The sequence below is a fragment of the Euphorbia lathyris genome, chromosome 3, assembly GCF_963576675.1.
Source record: "Euphorbia lathyris chromosome 3, ddEupLath1.1, whole genome shotgun sequence".
Classification (NCBI taxonomy): Eukaryota; Viridiplantae; Streptophyta; class Magnoliopsida; order Malpighiales; family Euphorbiaceae; genus Euphorbia; species Euphorbia lathyris.
The window spans coordinates 85,148,962-85,166,225 of NC_088912.1; the positions used below are offsets into that span (position 1 = coordinate 85,148,962).

Genomic DNA, 17,264 nt, shown 5'->3' on the forward strand with positions numbered 1-17,264 from the left:
CACAGATGGATGTTGACCCCATCACTCATGAAACCCTTCTGAGCTTCTCACAAACCATACTTCGCTCAGTACGCTATACAAATGCTCAACGACCATTCTACGACTAAGCTCTGCTTAAGATGTACCATCAATCCTTTGCTCAGCTCACTGCGTCCATCTCTTGGATCATCAAATCTCATGAATGCCTCATCAGCATGATGAGCAGCTCCTTTCGAGGAACAGGATGACTGTGTTCCAGTTATTGATGGCTTAAGTGAGAGTACAAGAAGGTTGAAGAGTTATTCAAACGCTCTGTCTGGAGCTGCTAGAAATGATACGTTCATTCCTCCTCCCTCCGATGATGGCAAAACGGGGGAGAAAAGCCAAAATGGAACTCAACACGCCGGTGGTGCATCAGGAAGTAAAGACAAAGGGAAAGGCAAGTATGCTGAAGCCAGTCTGAAGAAGAAGAAGTAGTCTAGTTTAAAATTTGTGCTTAAATATTTGTGTCTCATATCAAGTACATTTATGGTAAATTTATGGCAAGCATCACTTTATCCAACCTGTCTTAAATACCATGCTTAGTAGATATACTGATTTGTCCAAATTGAACAAACAAATCATAATGAAACATACTCAGTATACATATTCACACATAAGTAAACTGAAGTAATAAAATGTTTCTAAAAATGATCATTTCTGAAAAACTGACCTAGTAGATCTTAGAAGGTCTAAGATTGAACCTAATCAGTACAAGCATCTTTTCTTGGAAGATCTAGAGTTAAGTTAATAGATGCAACCCTTACGGGGGAGCAATTTCAGAAATATGAAAAATAATTCAATCATGGGGAATTTCAAAACTGAGTTCCATAATTATGCATTTTGCCAACATCAAAATGGGGGAGTTTGTTGAAACACCTTTCCACAAGATTTTGATTTGACAAAATCATCCATGATTAAGAGACAATTAAATTTAAGTGCTTTATTTTAATTGTACTAATCCGTTTGTTCAATGTTGAGTATAAATATAAATATAAAATAAAAGTAAAACAGGACAAAGTCAGCCTGAGATGACAGAACAAGCTAAGCGGAATAATACTCAGTATAGAAGTCTCATGACCAAGCTAAGTGGAAACGAACCCAGCATCAAAAGATTGAGGTTTAAAATCAAACAGAGCTAAGTGAGATAGAACTCAGCATGAGAAGCCGTCTTAATAACTGTCTTACGAAGAAGAGCTAACTAAAACATAACTCAGTATAGAAGTTGCCAAAGACAATGAACAAAGCTGAGTGAATCCTCAGGACAACATGAAAGAGTTGCTCGCAAGACGACAAAGATTGCCGACCCTCTGCGCCAATAATTGAAACCTTTGAATTACGTAAAAGACACATTCCGAGATGTATGGGTCAATGGATTATTGGTAAAGGACAACTGGTACAAAAATACAAGTCTGCAAGATAAAGACAAACCTGGCATCTGAAGAAATCAGAGGAAAAGGATTGGTCTGAGAATTCTGAAGCTGACCAGAGGCTGTCTCCTAAAAGAGCCGTTTTAACATTAACGGCTACATCATTTCAAAATGATCCGATCCCAGATTTTCTCCTATATAAGGACAATCAAAATCCCTGGATCATTGCCGATTGACAAAAACAAAAGTACAAGAGAGAAAAGATACAAAAGAACTTAGATACAAAAAGAGATCTTACACCCATCTTCCATTCTTCGTGTAAATGCTAGAGTGATTACTTGTAATCTTCTAAAGTGTTCTTTATTTGAAAAGGAACAAGTGTTTATCAATTGTAACATTGAGAGTGTTGTGTTGAGTGTTTGGTTGTAAACATTCAGTGGTAGAGAAATCTAGGTGCTGGGTTGTAGCACTTAGTAGGAGTTGAGTAGACGAATAGAGGAAGGTACTCTTGCATATTCAACTGCCTTGTAATCGATTTGTGCTCTACCTTTAAAGAGCTCAATATTGGATTCTAAAAGCCCGGAGGACTCTGGGGACTAGACATAGGCAGAGAGGCCGAACCAGGATAAGTGATACTGAGTAATCTCTAACCCTCTCTCAATATATATATTTGCATATGTTGTAAGTTTACTCAGCATATAAAAGTGTTTAGAGTTGACTCTATGTAATTGTAAGTGTTGAGATAGAAGCTGACCTCCAAGAGTGTCAATATCTAACTCACAAAGTAAAACAGCCTTAGTCAATATCCGGTCAAAGCTGTCTTGTAGCATATCTGGCCAAGCTGACCAAAAGCTGAGTTGACAAACTCACCAAATAACTAAGTCAGCTCATTAATTAAACGAAAAAGTTACATTATAGTTCCTAACCCCCCCTTGGAACTAATCACACGGGACCAACAAGTGGTATCAGAGCCTAAGCTCACTACTCAAAGATATAACTATCTTGAGCGGATCCCCATAAATGGCTGAAAACAGCACTCGTTTCCTTCCAGGGAACCAAACAACACAGATACTCCCTGAGGGATTATCAATCATTAGACCTCCCCTATTCTTTGGATCTAATTATACATTCTGGAAGAATAGGATGAAAAACTTTATTCAATCCACAAACATGAGTGCATGGCTTGCAATTGTTCAAGGTCCACATGTGCCATATAAAACTGTTAACAATGAGAAAATTGTTAAAAGCGAAGCTGAGTGGACAGAGGATGACCTCAGAAAATTACAAAATAATGTTTCGGCTATAAATATGCTTCACTGTGCTTTAGATGCTGCAGAATACAATAAGATTTCAGGATGTGAGTTAGCACAGGAGATTTGGAAGAAGTTGGAAGTGACTTATGAAGGCACAAGTAAGGTTAAGGAGTCTAAAGTCAATCAGCATATGAGACTCTACGAGCTGTTCGAGATGAATGAGAACGAAGACATCTCAGAAATGAACTCAAGATTCACCAACATCATAAATGAGCTCAAAAGACTTGGAAAGAACTTCACCGAAGAGGAACAGGTGAAGAAAATCCTGAGAAGTCTACCTAAGAGCTGGCAAGCAAGGAAAACAGCTGTAGAAGAAGCTCAAGACTTGACTACCTACAAATATGATGAGCTGATTGGATCCTTGCTGATCCATGAAATCTCTATGAAAAACTTTGAAGCTAAAGAAAAGTCCGAAGATAAGAAACAGAAATCACTGGTGATGAAAGCCGACTCCACAGAAGCTGAGTCAACTGATGATGAGGAAATGGCTATGTTTACTAGAAAGATGAAGAAGCTGTTCAGAAGAAATGACAGAAACAGCAAACGGCCATACAAGAGAGGTGATAGGTACAAAGCTGAGTCCAGTGACAAATATAAGAAGGACAGCTCCAAGTCTGTCACATGTTTTGAGTGCCACCAAACTGGGCACATCAAGTCAAGCTGCCCAAACCTAAAAAGGGATAAGAAGGGAAACAAGAAGGCAATGGTAGCACCATGGAGTGACAGTGATGAGTCAACATCATCCGAAGCTGATGCAAATGAAACTGCAAACATATGCTTCATGGCCGATGATGCTGATCACTCTCAATCTGAGCAAGCTGACCTCTCTGATGAAACTGACCAGGAGGAACACAACAATGAGGTAACATCCCTACTTTTGCTTAGAAACGAAATGGTAAATGCCTTGAGTGATTTATATACACTAACTAAGAAGTGTAACAAGAAAATCAAATCACTCAGCAGGCGGTGTGACGAGATTGAAGAGGTCAAGTTGAGTGACCTCAGATATCTCCTCCAAGACAATGCAGACTTATATAGCAACATTCAAATAATACATAAGTTTGTCACGGAGGTTCAATCTGAGTCAAAGTAACTTAGAAAGGATGTTACAACCTTACAGAGTCAAGTAAAAGGCTCAAATAAACATAAATCCCATGCTGAGTACTCAAGTACTAGTCAGCATAAACAGTTCACCCAGTGTGACTGTTGCGGGAAAAGGGGACACACAAAAGATGTGTGTTGGTTCAACAAGCGGATTGTCCAATGTGACTTCTGCGGAAGAAAAGGACATACCACTAAGGTATGTTGGCATGCTCAACATAACAATGCTGATCACACTCAACATCACCCTAAAAGAGTAAGTTATTGTGACTTCTGTGGTAAAAATGGCCACACTATAAAAGTATGTCGTCACAAACTGAAATATGACTTTGCACCTGTTTATACTAACAAGAAAGGACCCAAAAAGAATTGGGTACCTAAAGATGAATAGTTTAAATAACAGGTCAGCTTGATATGCGTGGAGAAGTCAAAGCTTTGGTATATAGATAGCGCATGCCCAAGACACATGACAGGTGATGAAACACAATTCATCACACTAGAGCATAAACGAGGAGGAAGTGTAAGCTTCGGAGACAATAAGAAGGGTAAGATAGTCGGCTCAGGTACTATCGGAGGTAACCCAACTATTGAGTCTGTCTCCTTAGTCAAAGGTCTCAAATACAATCTACTGAGTGTAGCTCAGCTTTGCAAAAGTGGTAGAAAGGTTGTATTTGATGATACCAAGTGTCAAATACTCGAGGGAAATACAAATGAATTAATTTTAACTGCCCCTCGTGTAGAAAATGTGTACATGCTAAATTTAGAAAAACAGTTTTCCAAAAACATATGCTTGGTGTCCAAAGAGGATAACTCCTGGCTATGGCATAAAAGACTTGGGCATGTCAGCATGGACCTTCTTGCCAAATTAGCTAGAAAGCAATTAGTTGAGGGATTACCCAAATTAAAATTTGAAAAAGATCAACTGTGTAAAGCTTGTCAGCAAGGCAAACAAACTAAAAAGTCATTTCATAGTAAGAATACTGTCTCAACCAAGAGACCATTGGAATTACTACACTTGGATCTTTTCGGACCTATCCAGCCACTCAGCTTGGGAGGTAAGAAATTTTCCTTAGTCATTGTAGACGATTTCTCTCGGTACACTTGGATCATCTTGCTGAGTAGCAAGGATGAAACATTTGAGATGTTCACCACATTGATTAAAAGGCTTGAAATTGACAAAGACCTAAAAGTAGCTCATATTAGAAGTGACAATGGTGGAGAATTCAAAAACCAACAGTTTGATGAATTCTGTGAAGCCAGTGGTATTGACCACAATTTCTCAGCTCCTAGAACACCTCAACAAAATGGGGTTGTTGAGAGGAAGAATAGAACTATTGTCGAAATTGCTAGAACCATGCTGAGTGAAAATAGGCTTCCAAAGTACTTCTGGGGTGAAGCTGTCCACACAGCATGCTATATATTGAATAGGGGTCTAGTAAGACCTATACTTAAGAAAACCCCATATGAACTTTGGAAAGGACGAAAGCCCAACATTGGGTACTTTCGTGCCTTTGGGTATAAATTCTTTATACTCAATACAAAGGACAATCTTGCAAAATTTGATGCTAAAGCTGACGAAGCGATCTTCTTAGGGTACTCAACAAACAGTAAAGCATATATAGTCTATAATAAACGAACTCAGGTTGTTGAGGAGTCTGTCCATGTTGAGTTCGATGAAGCTGACCCTGCAAGAAAGTCAACTCAGCTCACTAAAGATGAACCAAGCTCAGCTTCCGCTGATCAAAATGGAGCCTCTGAATCATCAATACAAGGGCTGACCAAAGGTAAGCAAGAAGTTGAAATTACATTTGCTGACCAGTCTATTCCTGTAGAGATTGTAGAAACACCTGTTCCAAACGACACAACACTACCTAAGGAAATAAAAATCCCAAGAGGACACTCAGAAAAATCTATTCTTGATGCTGCTGACAACAAGCTGATGACTAGAGATCAGCTTAGGAAGTTCCTCAGCAACGTAGCATTCGTCTCGATGCATGAGCCAAAGAACTTTGCTGATGCTGAGCACGATGAATATTGGATCAATGCTATGCAAGAAGAACTTGATCAATTCACCAGGAATGAGGTATGGGATTTAGTACCTAAACCTAGGAATCAAAAGCCTATAGGAACCAAGTGGGTCTTTAGAAATAAACTAGATGAGCACAGAAACGTGATAAGAAACAAGGCTCGACTTGTAGCCCAAGGCTATAGTCAGCAAGAGGGTATTGACTATGGAGAAACTTTTGCACCAGTTGCTAGGTTAGAAGCAATACGTATAATGTGTGCTTATGCTAGCTTCATGAACTTTCAGTTATACCAAATGGATGTTAAAAGTGCATTTCTTAATGGGTTCATAAATGAAGAGGTATATGTTAATCAACCTCATGGGTTTGAAGATCCAAAATTTCCAAACCATGTTTATAAACTCAAAAAGGCCTTGTACGGCCTAAAGCAAGCTCCAAGAGCTTGGTATGAGAGGTTGACCAACTTCCTGCTGACCAGGAACTATGTCAGGGGAAAAGCTGACACAACCCTATTTATTAAGAAAAAGGGTAAACATACCCTACTTGCACAAATATATGTAGATGATATAATATTTGGTGCTACTGACGAATCTTTGTGTAAAGAATTTAGCAAACAGATGCAAACTGAGTTCGAGATGTCCATGATGGGTGAACTCAACTTCTTCCTTGGACTTCAAATTAAGCAAGGTAAGAATGGCATCTTCATAAGTCAGTCCAAGTACACCAAAGAAATGTTAAAGAAATTCGATATGGAAGACTGCAAACCCATGTCAACCCCAATGGGTACTGATACTGTCCTATGCAAAGATGAGAAGAGTAAGTCAATAGATAGTAAACTTTATCGAGGTATGATAGGATCCTTACTTTATCTCACGGCTAATAGACCTGATATACAGTACTCAGTATGTTATTGTGCACGATATCAAGCTGACCCCCAGGGAATCTCACCTAGTTGCTGTAAAAAGAATTTTTAGATATTTGCAAAGCTCAGTTGATGCAGGTTTATGGTATCCAACCTCAAATGACTTCACACTCATTGGATATACTGATGCTGACTATGGACGAGATAGGCTAGAACGTAAAAGTACTTCAGGAGGATGCCATTTCCTTGGAAGCTGTCTAGTATCTTGGTTCAACAAGAAGCAGTCATCAGTAGCCTTGTCTACAACTGAAGCTGAGTACGTAGCTGCTGGAAGCTGTGTTGCACAAGTTTTATGGATTAAGCAGCAGCTTGAGGATTATGGAGTAAAAACCGAAACAATAGAGATCAAATATGACAACAAAAGTGCCATTGATCTATCCAAGAATCCAATCCAACACAGCAGGATGAAGCATGTCAGCATAAGGCATCACTTCATCAGAGATCACGTACTAAAAGGTGAGATCAAGCTGACCTATGTGCCAACAGATGAACAACTTGCAGATATCTTCACCAAGCCATTGGCTCGTGAACAATTCAACATACTAAGGGAAGCTATCGGTATGTCTAATCCTCTTTTGTAAATTCTATGTGAAAATTTGAACGTTGAGTGATTGCTATGCTGAGTTAATTCAAAATTAGTAACTACTACGTACTGAGTTAGTATACATGTTAAGTGATTATCCTGAGTAGATACACATGCTGAGTAATCATCCTATGCTAAGTAGATACACATGTTGAAGTGATTATCCCATGCTAAGTTACTAAGAGAAGAACTTCATCTACATAGAACTAGGTACTCAGTATCACAAATGTTTCGAATTCTAGCAAAGCTGAGTTAAAACCCACTTGCACCATTAAACGCTAACACGTGTAATAAATAGCTCCTAGGATAACTCAAGCAATAATGGGAAAACCCATGCGCCGAATGTGTCATAAATGAAAGAATCTCTGTCGATTGAACGTCCCTAGGTGAAACGGCTAGTTCAACGAATAGGATCAATTTCAATCTCTTTAAATAGTGGAAGATTTCCCACTTAATCCTCTTCACGCTTGAATCTTTTGGCATTCGAACCCCTCTCTCTCTAAAAATCAAAATTCCTAAAAATCTCTGAGAAAGAAAATGTCGAACCCTCAAAATGTCTCCGGTGGTGATTCCGGAAAACATCACACCGATGAAAATCCCAAATCCCCTGTTCTTAACAAAAACCCTCAAGCTGACCCAACAAGCTCCTCGAAACAACAGAAACCCAAGGCTAGAATCATGGTAAAGATTCACAAAAAGGTCAACAATCTCGAAGTCCTAAAATGCCGGTGGTTTTCTCCCAGCTTCATCACCGTCGAGAAACCATTCTGTGAATGGATCGAGAAAAACGGTTGGACAGGCCTTTTCTCTCTCCCCGGAACTACCTATCCTCGCCTGGTTAGGGAATTTTACTCCAGTCTGTTTGTGGATGAAGACGATGCAGACTACCTGGTGACCCATGTCAAGGGCCACAAGATAACAATCACACCATCCTACTTGGCAACCCTGCTAAATCTACCAGAAGAAGGGACTGAGTTTAGAACAACAAAGGAAAAGCTTGATCATGTCAAGGGATTCTGCAAACCCAAAAACCACAAAGGAGAGATACCTAGTACCTGTATGGGACAAAACCAGAAGATGGCACACTACATACTGACCAACTTCATCTTCCCTAAACTCAACTCAGCCTCGTCTGCCTCCAACTTCGAGCAGTGCTTTATATGGCACATGCTGACCTATAGCCCACTCAATATGCCTGTGTTTCTGGTTGGTGCACTTCAACGTGGAGGTAAGAAACTTAGACTAGGTTCTCTAATCACCAAAATCCTTGAAGATCACAAGATCGAGACAATCACTGAGACTAAGAGTTTGGGAACAGAAATAAAATTAGAATTAAAATATTTGTGTTTTTTAATAATATAGAAAATTAAAAATTAAAAACAAAATTGAAAATTGAAATTTCTGGAATTTCTGGAATTTTAGAAATTCTGGAATTTCAAAAATTTTAAATTTTAAATTCATTCTAAAAATCTGAAATTCCAGAAAAAAAAGAAGCGGGTCACAAAAATATCGTTCTATTTTAAAGGTGGCTAGTCATTTGTTTTGGAGCAAAAAAACTCACATGTACCAATCTACGAAAATGTGAAACCACATGATTTTTTTTAATTCACTCAAAAATTAATGTCATTTACGCTCTATTTGGTACAAATATTTATAAGTTCATTAATTTAATCTAATGTTTAATAGCTATAAATTTATATTTGAAATTATTTGAATTAATAACCAATCCAACCCAACCCAACTCAATCTATTCAAGTTCAATATTTAATGGATTGGGTTGGTTTTAACAACCAACCCATGAATTATTTCTTTTAATGGGTTGGGTTGGATTCTAACCCATATATAAGAAATTAATTCATATAGAGGATCATTGTACATTTGATCCTCTGGAAAATTAGAAGACGGAGTGTCATGGGAATTGATTTGTACTACGATAAATCCACTTTTGGTACCGACACTTTTCCAAGCCTTCTGCCATCTAATTGATATCAATAGATTTTTTATTCCCTATACGTGTTCCATCAATATATATGCCAGTACACCCTCTCGGAAGGTATATTTTATATCAAACCTTACTCTAGAACGGACACATACTATAGGTTATTTCGGAACCCAAAGTATCCATAGGGTTCCACCTCTATAGAGACATCTGCCTATTGCCCTAAAGGTGAATACTTGACTCTCCTAGTCCCGATGGACTAGGGTGGATCACTTAAGCTAACACTGACCACTGATCCAGGGGATAGTGCAGATCAAAACCTAATGTATCACTGTCCCCTATAGAGTTTATTATACCTCCAATGACTGTTGATATGTTTCATTGCCATGCTCCACGGAGCTTCCTCGTAGCTTGCCTTTGCTTGAGAGAGTGAGTCTGTCCACGGGCGAACTCCCCCCTTACACTCCTCAACTTAGAGGATCAACAACCTCGTTGATTGAACTTGCTTTCTTTGGAGAGAGTTTAATTGTGAACTTGCAAAAGACTAAAAAGCCTAATTAGGGTTACTAATAATCAAGAGTGCTAAGGGATAGAATGGGAAGGGAATGCCAAAATGATATTTAGGTAATTAAAAGAAGAGTACAACAATAGGATTAAAATGGCACAATGGTAATTAAAGGATGTAAGTAATTGTGGCAGTCTTGGTCCCCTTGTCCCCTAACCCTGTGTGTCTTTTTTTCTTGGTCTGAAAAGCTGATTTGTTGGCTAAAGATCAATATTCTATCGCTGAAAAGCAATATTCCGTCGCCGAAAAGAATCACGTCGTGCCAAAGATGGAGCCATTCCGCAGAGAGCTCAGAACTCACCCATTTTGGACAGGAGCAGCCTCACATGCCGTGTCACTTAAGTGGCACGCTGTGTGGGTCAGTTTCCGACTCTATGAGTGAGAGTTTTTCGTGCCAGCTCCTCGTGCCACTCCTTCGGATCAGATCCTACTCCACACGGTGTGGGGAAGGTTTGGCACGCCGTGTGGGGCTATTTTGCCCCTTTTCTTGCTTGATCGTCGTTGCTTCGTTCCTCCTCCGACTTTCCTCGTCTGGATTCGGCCTTTGAGAGAGATGCTCCGCATCAAAATATTAACTCCAAGAATTTATCACATTTTGGTTGAGTTTTAAGAATTGCAATTACATTTTTGTAAGAAATTGAGAATACAAGAATGGATACGGTTTTTCATGACTTATCAATGGTCTTTTAGGTGGGTGTGTGGTATCGCCAAACAATTTTACTTTAGTTCTTTCTTAAAACACATTTTGTCTTATTCTGCACCAATTGCATATCAGTTTGTTTAAAAAAATGTTTTCATATTTAATATGATTTAATAATAGAATTAGAAATTAATTTTTATAATTTCGATAAAAAAATTTAATTTTTTTTATCCAAATCATACAATAAACATTATATTTTTTCATTTTTTAATTTTTTCTCACATCTAATCAAATGTATATAATCTGTAATTAACAAGTGATAAAATGACTAATATGTGAAGTATAGATGATAAAATTCATGACTGAGAAGACAGTTTGATGAATTATTTCTTAAATGGATCCAACTTGACAACGTTAGAAGCAAAATTACTCTTGACTGCCAACATTTTAAAATTACACAATTTTAAACGTTAGACGTAAAATTATTCCTGACTGTAAACATTATGAGCATTTTTATACCATGCACTCTTATATATAACAAGAGAAATAGATTCAAATCCGCAAATATATAATTATATATATTTGTAGGGTAGGACTAGTTGACGTCATGAAGGAAATGATATGATTTGAGTCCAATTAAGATTCTTGAAGTATTATATATAATTAAGAAATGACTTTTTAAGTAGAAAGAAAATAGAGAGAAATTCGTCATATATAGAAAAAAAGACAAAATTCAATATACTTGGGGTGCATGAATTCATTTCAATTCCAATAATTAGAGAGAGTAAGAATAGTAATATAGATGGAAGTATCCATCATTGAAAAATAAACACTAGATGATCAAATTGAAAATTATATTATATAGTTAATTATTATTGGCACGTACATAATATTAATAATTGTCTTCCCAATTTTAGCACATGTTTCAACAAACTTTCAAAAAGTAAATAGAGAAAGTTAGCTCCATACCTTTATTATGATTAACATTATTAACCCTTTTCGTTACTTCCAAATTGTATTTTTATATGCAAAACTATGAAAAATCTCATCAATTAATTATATATTTGTCCCATTTAAAGCTGAAATTTAAGAAAATAACAATAACTTACTTCCAATAATACAATTGGGCATAAAAGTACATAGTTAATTTAGTCAAAATATGATAAATTTAAGGGTGAATTTGGCCAAATATACCTAAAAATATGATTTAGTTAAGTCCACTTGGCCATTTTGGAGTTGCATATGTACTTGTCAAATATTATTTTGGACTTTGCCTATATAATTAGTTTAACCTTTTTAATCATTTCTTCATATATCAAACCTCTTTTGATAAACTTGTTTAAATAATTAATTAGTTTTTATATATATTACATTCAGTTTATATCCTTTTAAAGATAATTCTGTAGTCCCTATTTTTTTTTTTTTTTACTTTTTAGTCATTCGGTTAGAATCAATGATCAAATTAGACTAAATAAAAAAAAAACCCTTTACCCATATTTTAAATGGTAAATTCTTTTTTTTTTCAGTTTTTATGTTCTTTTTACTTTTGTTTTTCCCATAATCTTAATCTTTTCAATATATAATAATTAATTTATTAGTTTTATATAATTAAAAAAAATTAAATAGCCTCCAATATATAATAATTGATTTATTAGTTTTATATAATTAAACAATTTAAGCAGCCTAGATTTTGTTTCATTAGAAAAAAATAATTGAAAATATCTTAAAAATTATAAAATTAAGAATGATTTTTAAATCTCTAATAAACTAAATGAATCTGTTCAAAATAAATAAATAAATAAACTATATGAATAAAATGAAAAAAGTATGATATTGATTTTTTTATTAAGATTTATAATATTCTTTAATAACAGGTTAAATATATTATATTAAATAATAAATAAAATTTTAAAAAATAAATAATATAATCTTTTTATATGTATTAAAATATGCACAACTGTAGAAATGTTTGTGTGCATATACTATACAAATGTAGTGATTAAATTTGGAACTAAGAATACAAGTTAAAAAGCATTAAAAGATCTTTTATTATTTTCATTTTTATGAATTGAGTATTTTATATTTGATGTCAACACATTAAAAGCTTTAATATTTTATTTTCAGTTACATTTGTCATAGGTTATAATAAAGGTTGTTTTTTTAACATTACCTATTACATTTAAACTTTGAAAAAAAAGTTTCTTAATATGTTATCAGAGTCGTTTATACTACCTGATCAAAGGATTAAATCCAGACAACTTCCAATTGTTAACGAAATTTCAAATGATCATTGCCAACATTAAACCCCTCGTAACCAGAAAAGTCCTTTTTCAAACATAAAAGTACCAAAGTGTTATTCATTTCATGTGGGTTCGAAATTCATATTTCTAACAATTCAAAATAAGTTTTCTTATGTCTGATATGACTATAGAGAATTTGCAAAAACTTATTTTGAACCGTAAAATATACAATTTCAATTTGAAATCAGTAACACTCTTTTAACTAAACTAGCTAGATATTTATAACTAACTAATTTCACAAATATTAATGTAATTAAAAATAAATGATCAGGTTATATATGTCAAATGAAAGATTAGAAATTCAATCCACCAAAATCGAAATAATTATAGTAAGTGAGAATGTTTGTTTGCCTTAATTAATATCTTTTATTTCTCTCCAAATAATAAGAATATTGAAATGAATTAAACTTAATTATGAAAATAAGAAATTCTACTATGGTATCGTCTAATGAGTCTTACTATTAAAAAGATGATATTATGCAATTTTATTCTTTACACCAATAATTTTCCAATGAAGTGGTATGCATTTGCGCTTACAATAGCTGTTGCAATTTCAGTTCACTGTCTTCTTCTTATAGAGATCATATAGATATATATAGAAGCACAATTTAGAGACCCTAAACCTAACCTTATATATTTATATACAAATTTAATTTTAATAAATATAAAATCTAAATAATTGTTGATTGATTAAGAATAACCAAATAAAATCAAACATTTGGAACAATCTGAAGAGAACAAAACAATTGGTGGCTATATTACATTATTAGGGTAAAGCAGAAAAAACCTGTGGGGTTGACCTTTTTACAAACATATTGTGGTGGCTTTAAAAGTTGAAAACAATGGTTTGTAGTTTGGGCAAACTCAGCATTATGTAAAAAAAAATGGTGTCATAATTTACCCTTTGAGTCATTTCAAGCAATTAATAAGCTTGAAATTGCAAATGATATAAGGTGTGATTTTACAAATTAACTAAACTATACTATATTTTTTACTCAACTTTTAACTCACAAATCTTTTAACTACAAACCGCTCAAATTTCATACCCTATTTGCAAGTTTTTAATTCCAGGGAGTGTGTTTGCAAATTTTAAATTCGCGGGTCTATGTATATAAATCGGACAAATCATGATTTTTTTTTTCTTTTGTACTTTATCTTTTTTGCTAAGAGAGAAGTTGTGAGATAAATTTCGGAGATCCCTCGTTGTGTTATTGTTGTTAAAAGTCTCTGATTGAAGAAAAAACAGTATGTGTTGATATTCAGTTCTATTTCAGCAGACTACATTCTTGTTAGGGATGGCAACGGGTAGGGTACCCGCAGGTAGTGCCAGTCCCAAACCCTTACTCGTTTATTTTTTAATTACCTGTACCCTTCTCATTACCCTAACGGGCATATGTTTTGCATCCCATACCCGTCTCATTTAATTCACGGGTACCCACGGGTACCCTTACCCGTTAAGAATCAATAAATAAAACAAAAAATATTACAAATAAATTTAATAAATCATTCATCTAAAAATTGAACAAATTGAGCCTTAATCAATAAAAATAAACTTAATGGTCGAAGAACAAAAGGTTAGTGTTCAACTCTTACATCTAAAACACAATAATATTTTTTAATATAAAATTTTTTTATGACGGTTATCGGGTACCTTGGGGGGTCTTCCCATACCCGTCTCATTACCCTAACGGGTAATGATTTTGATCTCATATCCATCACATACCCTTTTATACAGGGTATGGATAGTCCGATTAGAATCGGGTAGTGCCGGGTACCCGCGGGTAGAATACCCGTTGCCATCCCTAATTCTTGTTATCTATAATTACTATTAAATTCAGATACGAGATACTAATTGATTACTAGTATATTTTTCAGATACGAGATCTATATATTGTATTGAAATAAGTTTGTAATTCAAAATCTCTCCAACCAAAAAAATACCTAAGCCGCCTCTATATATATATATATCACAAGTTGTCATAAAAATGTACTATATATTCTTCCATTTTTGAGTCTTGGGTTACCTAATTTAATTATTATCGAACCACCTTCTTCTTCATCATCTAAATTCCTCTCCATTATTATAATCGAGAGGGAGGGAGATGGGAAGAAAGGCATGTGGTTCAAAGGAACAAATGAATAAAGGAGCATGGACTGCCATGGAAGATCAGCTACTTAGAGACTACATCAATATCCATGGTGAGGGTAAATGGAGAAACATATCCAAGAAAGGAGGTAATTATTATTGTTAGGAGATCTCAAGTTCGAATCTTAATGTATGCAAGCGATTATCTAAAGAATGGCAGAACAACCTTAAACGGATCAAACAGCGGTTTGATGTTTATATTCTGACATTGTTGTTGCAGTTCTCCGAAGATGTGGGAAGAGTTGCAGGCTGAGATGGCTAAATTATCTGAGACCTGGTATTAAGAGAGGAAATATAAGCAATGATGAAGAAGATCTTATCATTAGACTTCATAAACTTCTGGGAAATAGGTATTTAATTTACCATTTCTTATATTCATTCTTTAATATTATTTTATGCTGAAATTAATTCTTTAACTTCAATATTATTTTATGGTTTTTCTTCAAAAGGATATATTTTTAAATTAATTTTAACATTCTTTTATTTACTTCATTCAATTATTATTATACTTTTGTACTATTCCCTCCACTCAGATAATGTCACGTCAATAATTAAACTGTCGTAGGTCATTTGAGTGAACCGACGTCCCGATGATTGTAGAAATTTTCTTTTACTTCATACACATTACCAATTTTACTATATTACACATGTGAAATGTGTTTTGTCTTTGACCAAATAAATCAGTTGTACAAATGGTGTAAGAGTTAAATAGAAAGAAAACAAAAGGAAAGTTAAAGTTAGATTTTAAAAGTATGAGAATATACTAATGTATTTGATCAAAAGATCAAGAAAGTTTAAATTATTTTCTGTAAATGTATACTTCATTGATTTTTATATGGAGTTTTAAAATTTTCATCTAAGATGAAAAAATTATATATTGATTACGTAAATTTTTCTTTATCGTTTGTCTAATTTTTCGGTTTCGAGACTCATCAAGTACTTTTTAGATGGATCATCTCCTAATTGAATTTTTTTTTTTTTGCGTATACTAAAACCCGAACTCGTGATCTAGTTTAAACGACTTGAGACCCTTAACCACTCAAATCAGCTATAATTGGTTATATTTTTTTTGTTTGATTGTCTCCATTAATACTATAGAAATATCTCTTGGTGTAACTAAATATTTTTGTTTGAGGAAAATTATTAAAAATACATAAGAAGTTATATAAAAATAAACAAAATACATCAAGTTTTTTTTAAAGAAAATAAATTGTTAAAGTTAAAACCATATATATATATATATATATATATATATATATATATATATTCTTTTGAAATAATATCAAATTTTATTAACTTAAATCAGATGAAAGAATATTGCTAAGAAATGGTGATGGACATGTCCACTCATCCCGAACAGACACAAAATTGACCTTAAAACTATATATATAATAGTTACATTAATATTAATATTAATGTTAGTCTATGTATATTAATGGTTAATGTATGAATTTGATGCAGATGGTCTCTTATAGCAGGAAGGCTTCCAGGTCGAACCGATAATGAAATAAAAAATTATTGGAACACAATTATCGGCAAAAAATTACAAAACAAAAATAATGAATTACGGGGATCAAAATCTAACTCTCTTCCTAACGAGGATGACAATGATGATGATGATGCAAATGTACCACAAAAAACTATTAATAATGAGCAAATTAATACAGTTTCATCTCCGGCAACAACAGACTCTAGCAAGGAACGTTCGCCGGAGTTAAGGGAAGAAAATAGCAATAATGATTCGTCAGACTTGTCGTTAGATATCGAGATAGATGGACAACTTTTGTCCTATTTACTGAATGCAGATTTTTCTGATCAAGTAAATAATAATTATGGAGATGCTAATCAAAATGCCAATCAATGTAATGTAAGTTTTGAGGGTTTGGATGATTCAACCAAAGGCTTAGGGTTTCCTCCTATTATTAGTCCTTTAGTTAATGAGAATGGTGACTTTGATTGGCTTCAAGATTGAGCCAAAAACAATAAATAATAAAGTATTGAGTGTATGTTTTTAAATAATTGTCTACATCATCTTTTATTAAAAAGTGATATTGAGGATCTTTGTAGCTTGTCTCTTTGTAATTAAACAATGATTATATGTAATTAAATAAGTTACCTATAATTGTTACCAATATGAGCTATAGCTAGGGTGTGTTATGCCTTTCTATATACTAGATGCTTTTGATATAACTAGTATATTCAATGGTTAAATTATATCAATGGTTTTTGAATGTTGTTATTACTTTCACTATCACCGTCTAGAGATTTTATTTTGTCTTATAATACATGTTATTTTGATATGACCAGTACACATTAAGTCACATTCTTTCTGCTATAAAACGT

General features: G+C 34.2%; 1 protein-coding gene across 1 annotated transcript; it reads left to right on the top strand.

The window, feature by feature from the left end:
* The first annotated feature begins 14,715 nt into the window (after positions 1 to 14,715).
* Positions 14,716 to 17,055, top strand: LOC136223695 (transcription factor MYB1-like). The gene is made up of 3 exons (XM_066011825.1): positions 14,716 to 15,010; positions 15,142 to 15,271; positions 16,383 to 17,055. The coding sequence occupies exons 1-3, from the start codon at positions 14,878 to 14,880 to the stop codon at positions 16,891 to 16,893; spliced, it is 774 nt and encodes a 257-aa protein (XP_065867897.1). The 5' UTR covers positions 14,716 to 14,877; the 3' UTR covers positions 16,894 to 17,055.
* The last annotated feature ends 209 nt before the right edge of the window (positions 17,056 to 17,264 follow it).

What these genes read in the sequence shown, in the direction of transcription:
- LOC136223695 (XM_066011825.1), top strand. Translation starts at nt 14,878, where the DNA reads ATGGGAAGAAAGGCATGTGGTTCAAAGGAACAAATGAATAAAGGAGCA. An exon ending in AAACATATCCAAGAAAGGAG is followed by an intron (nt 15,011 to 15,141) that starts GTAATTATTATT and finishes TTGTTGTTGCAG; the next exon opens with TTCTCCGAAGATGTGGGAAG. An exon ending in CATAAACTTCTGGGAAATAG is followed by an intron (nt 15,272 to 16,382) that starts GTATTTAATTTA and finishes AATTTGATGCAG; the next exon opens with ATGGTCTCTTATAGCAGGAA.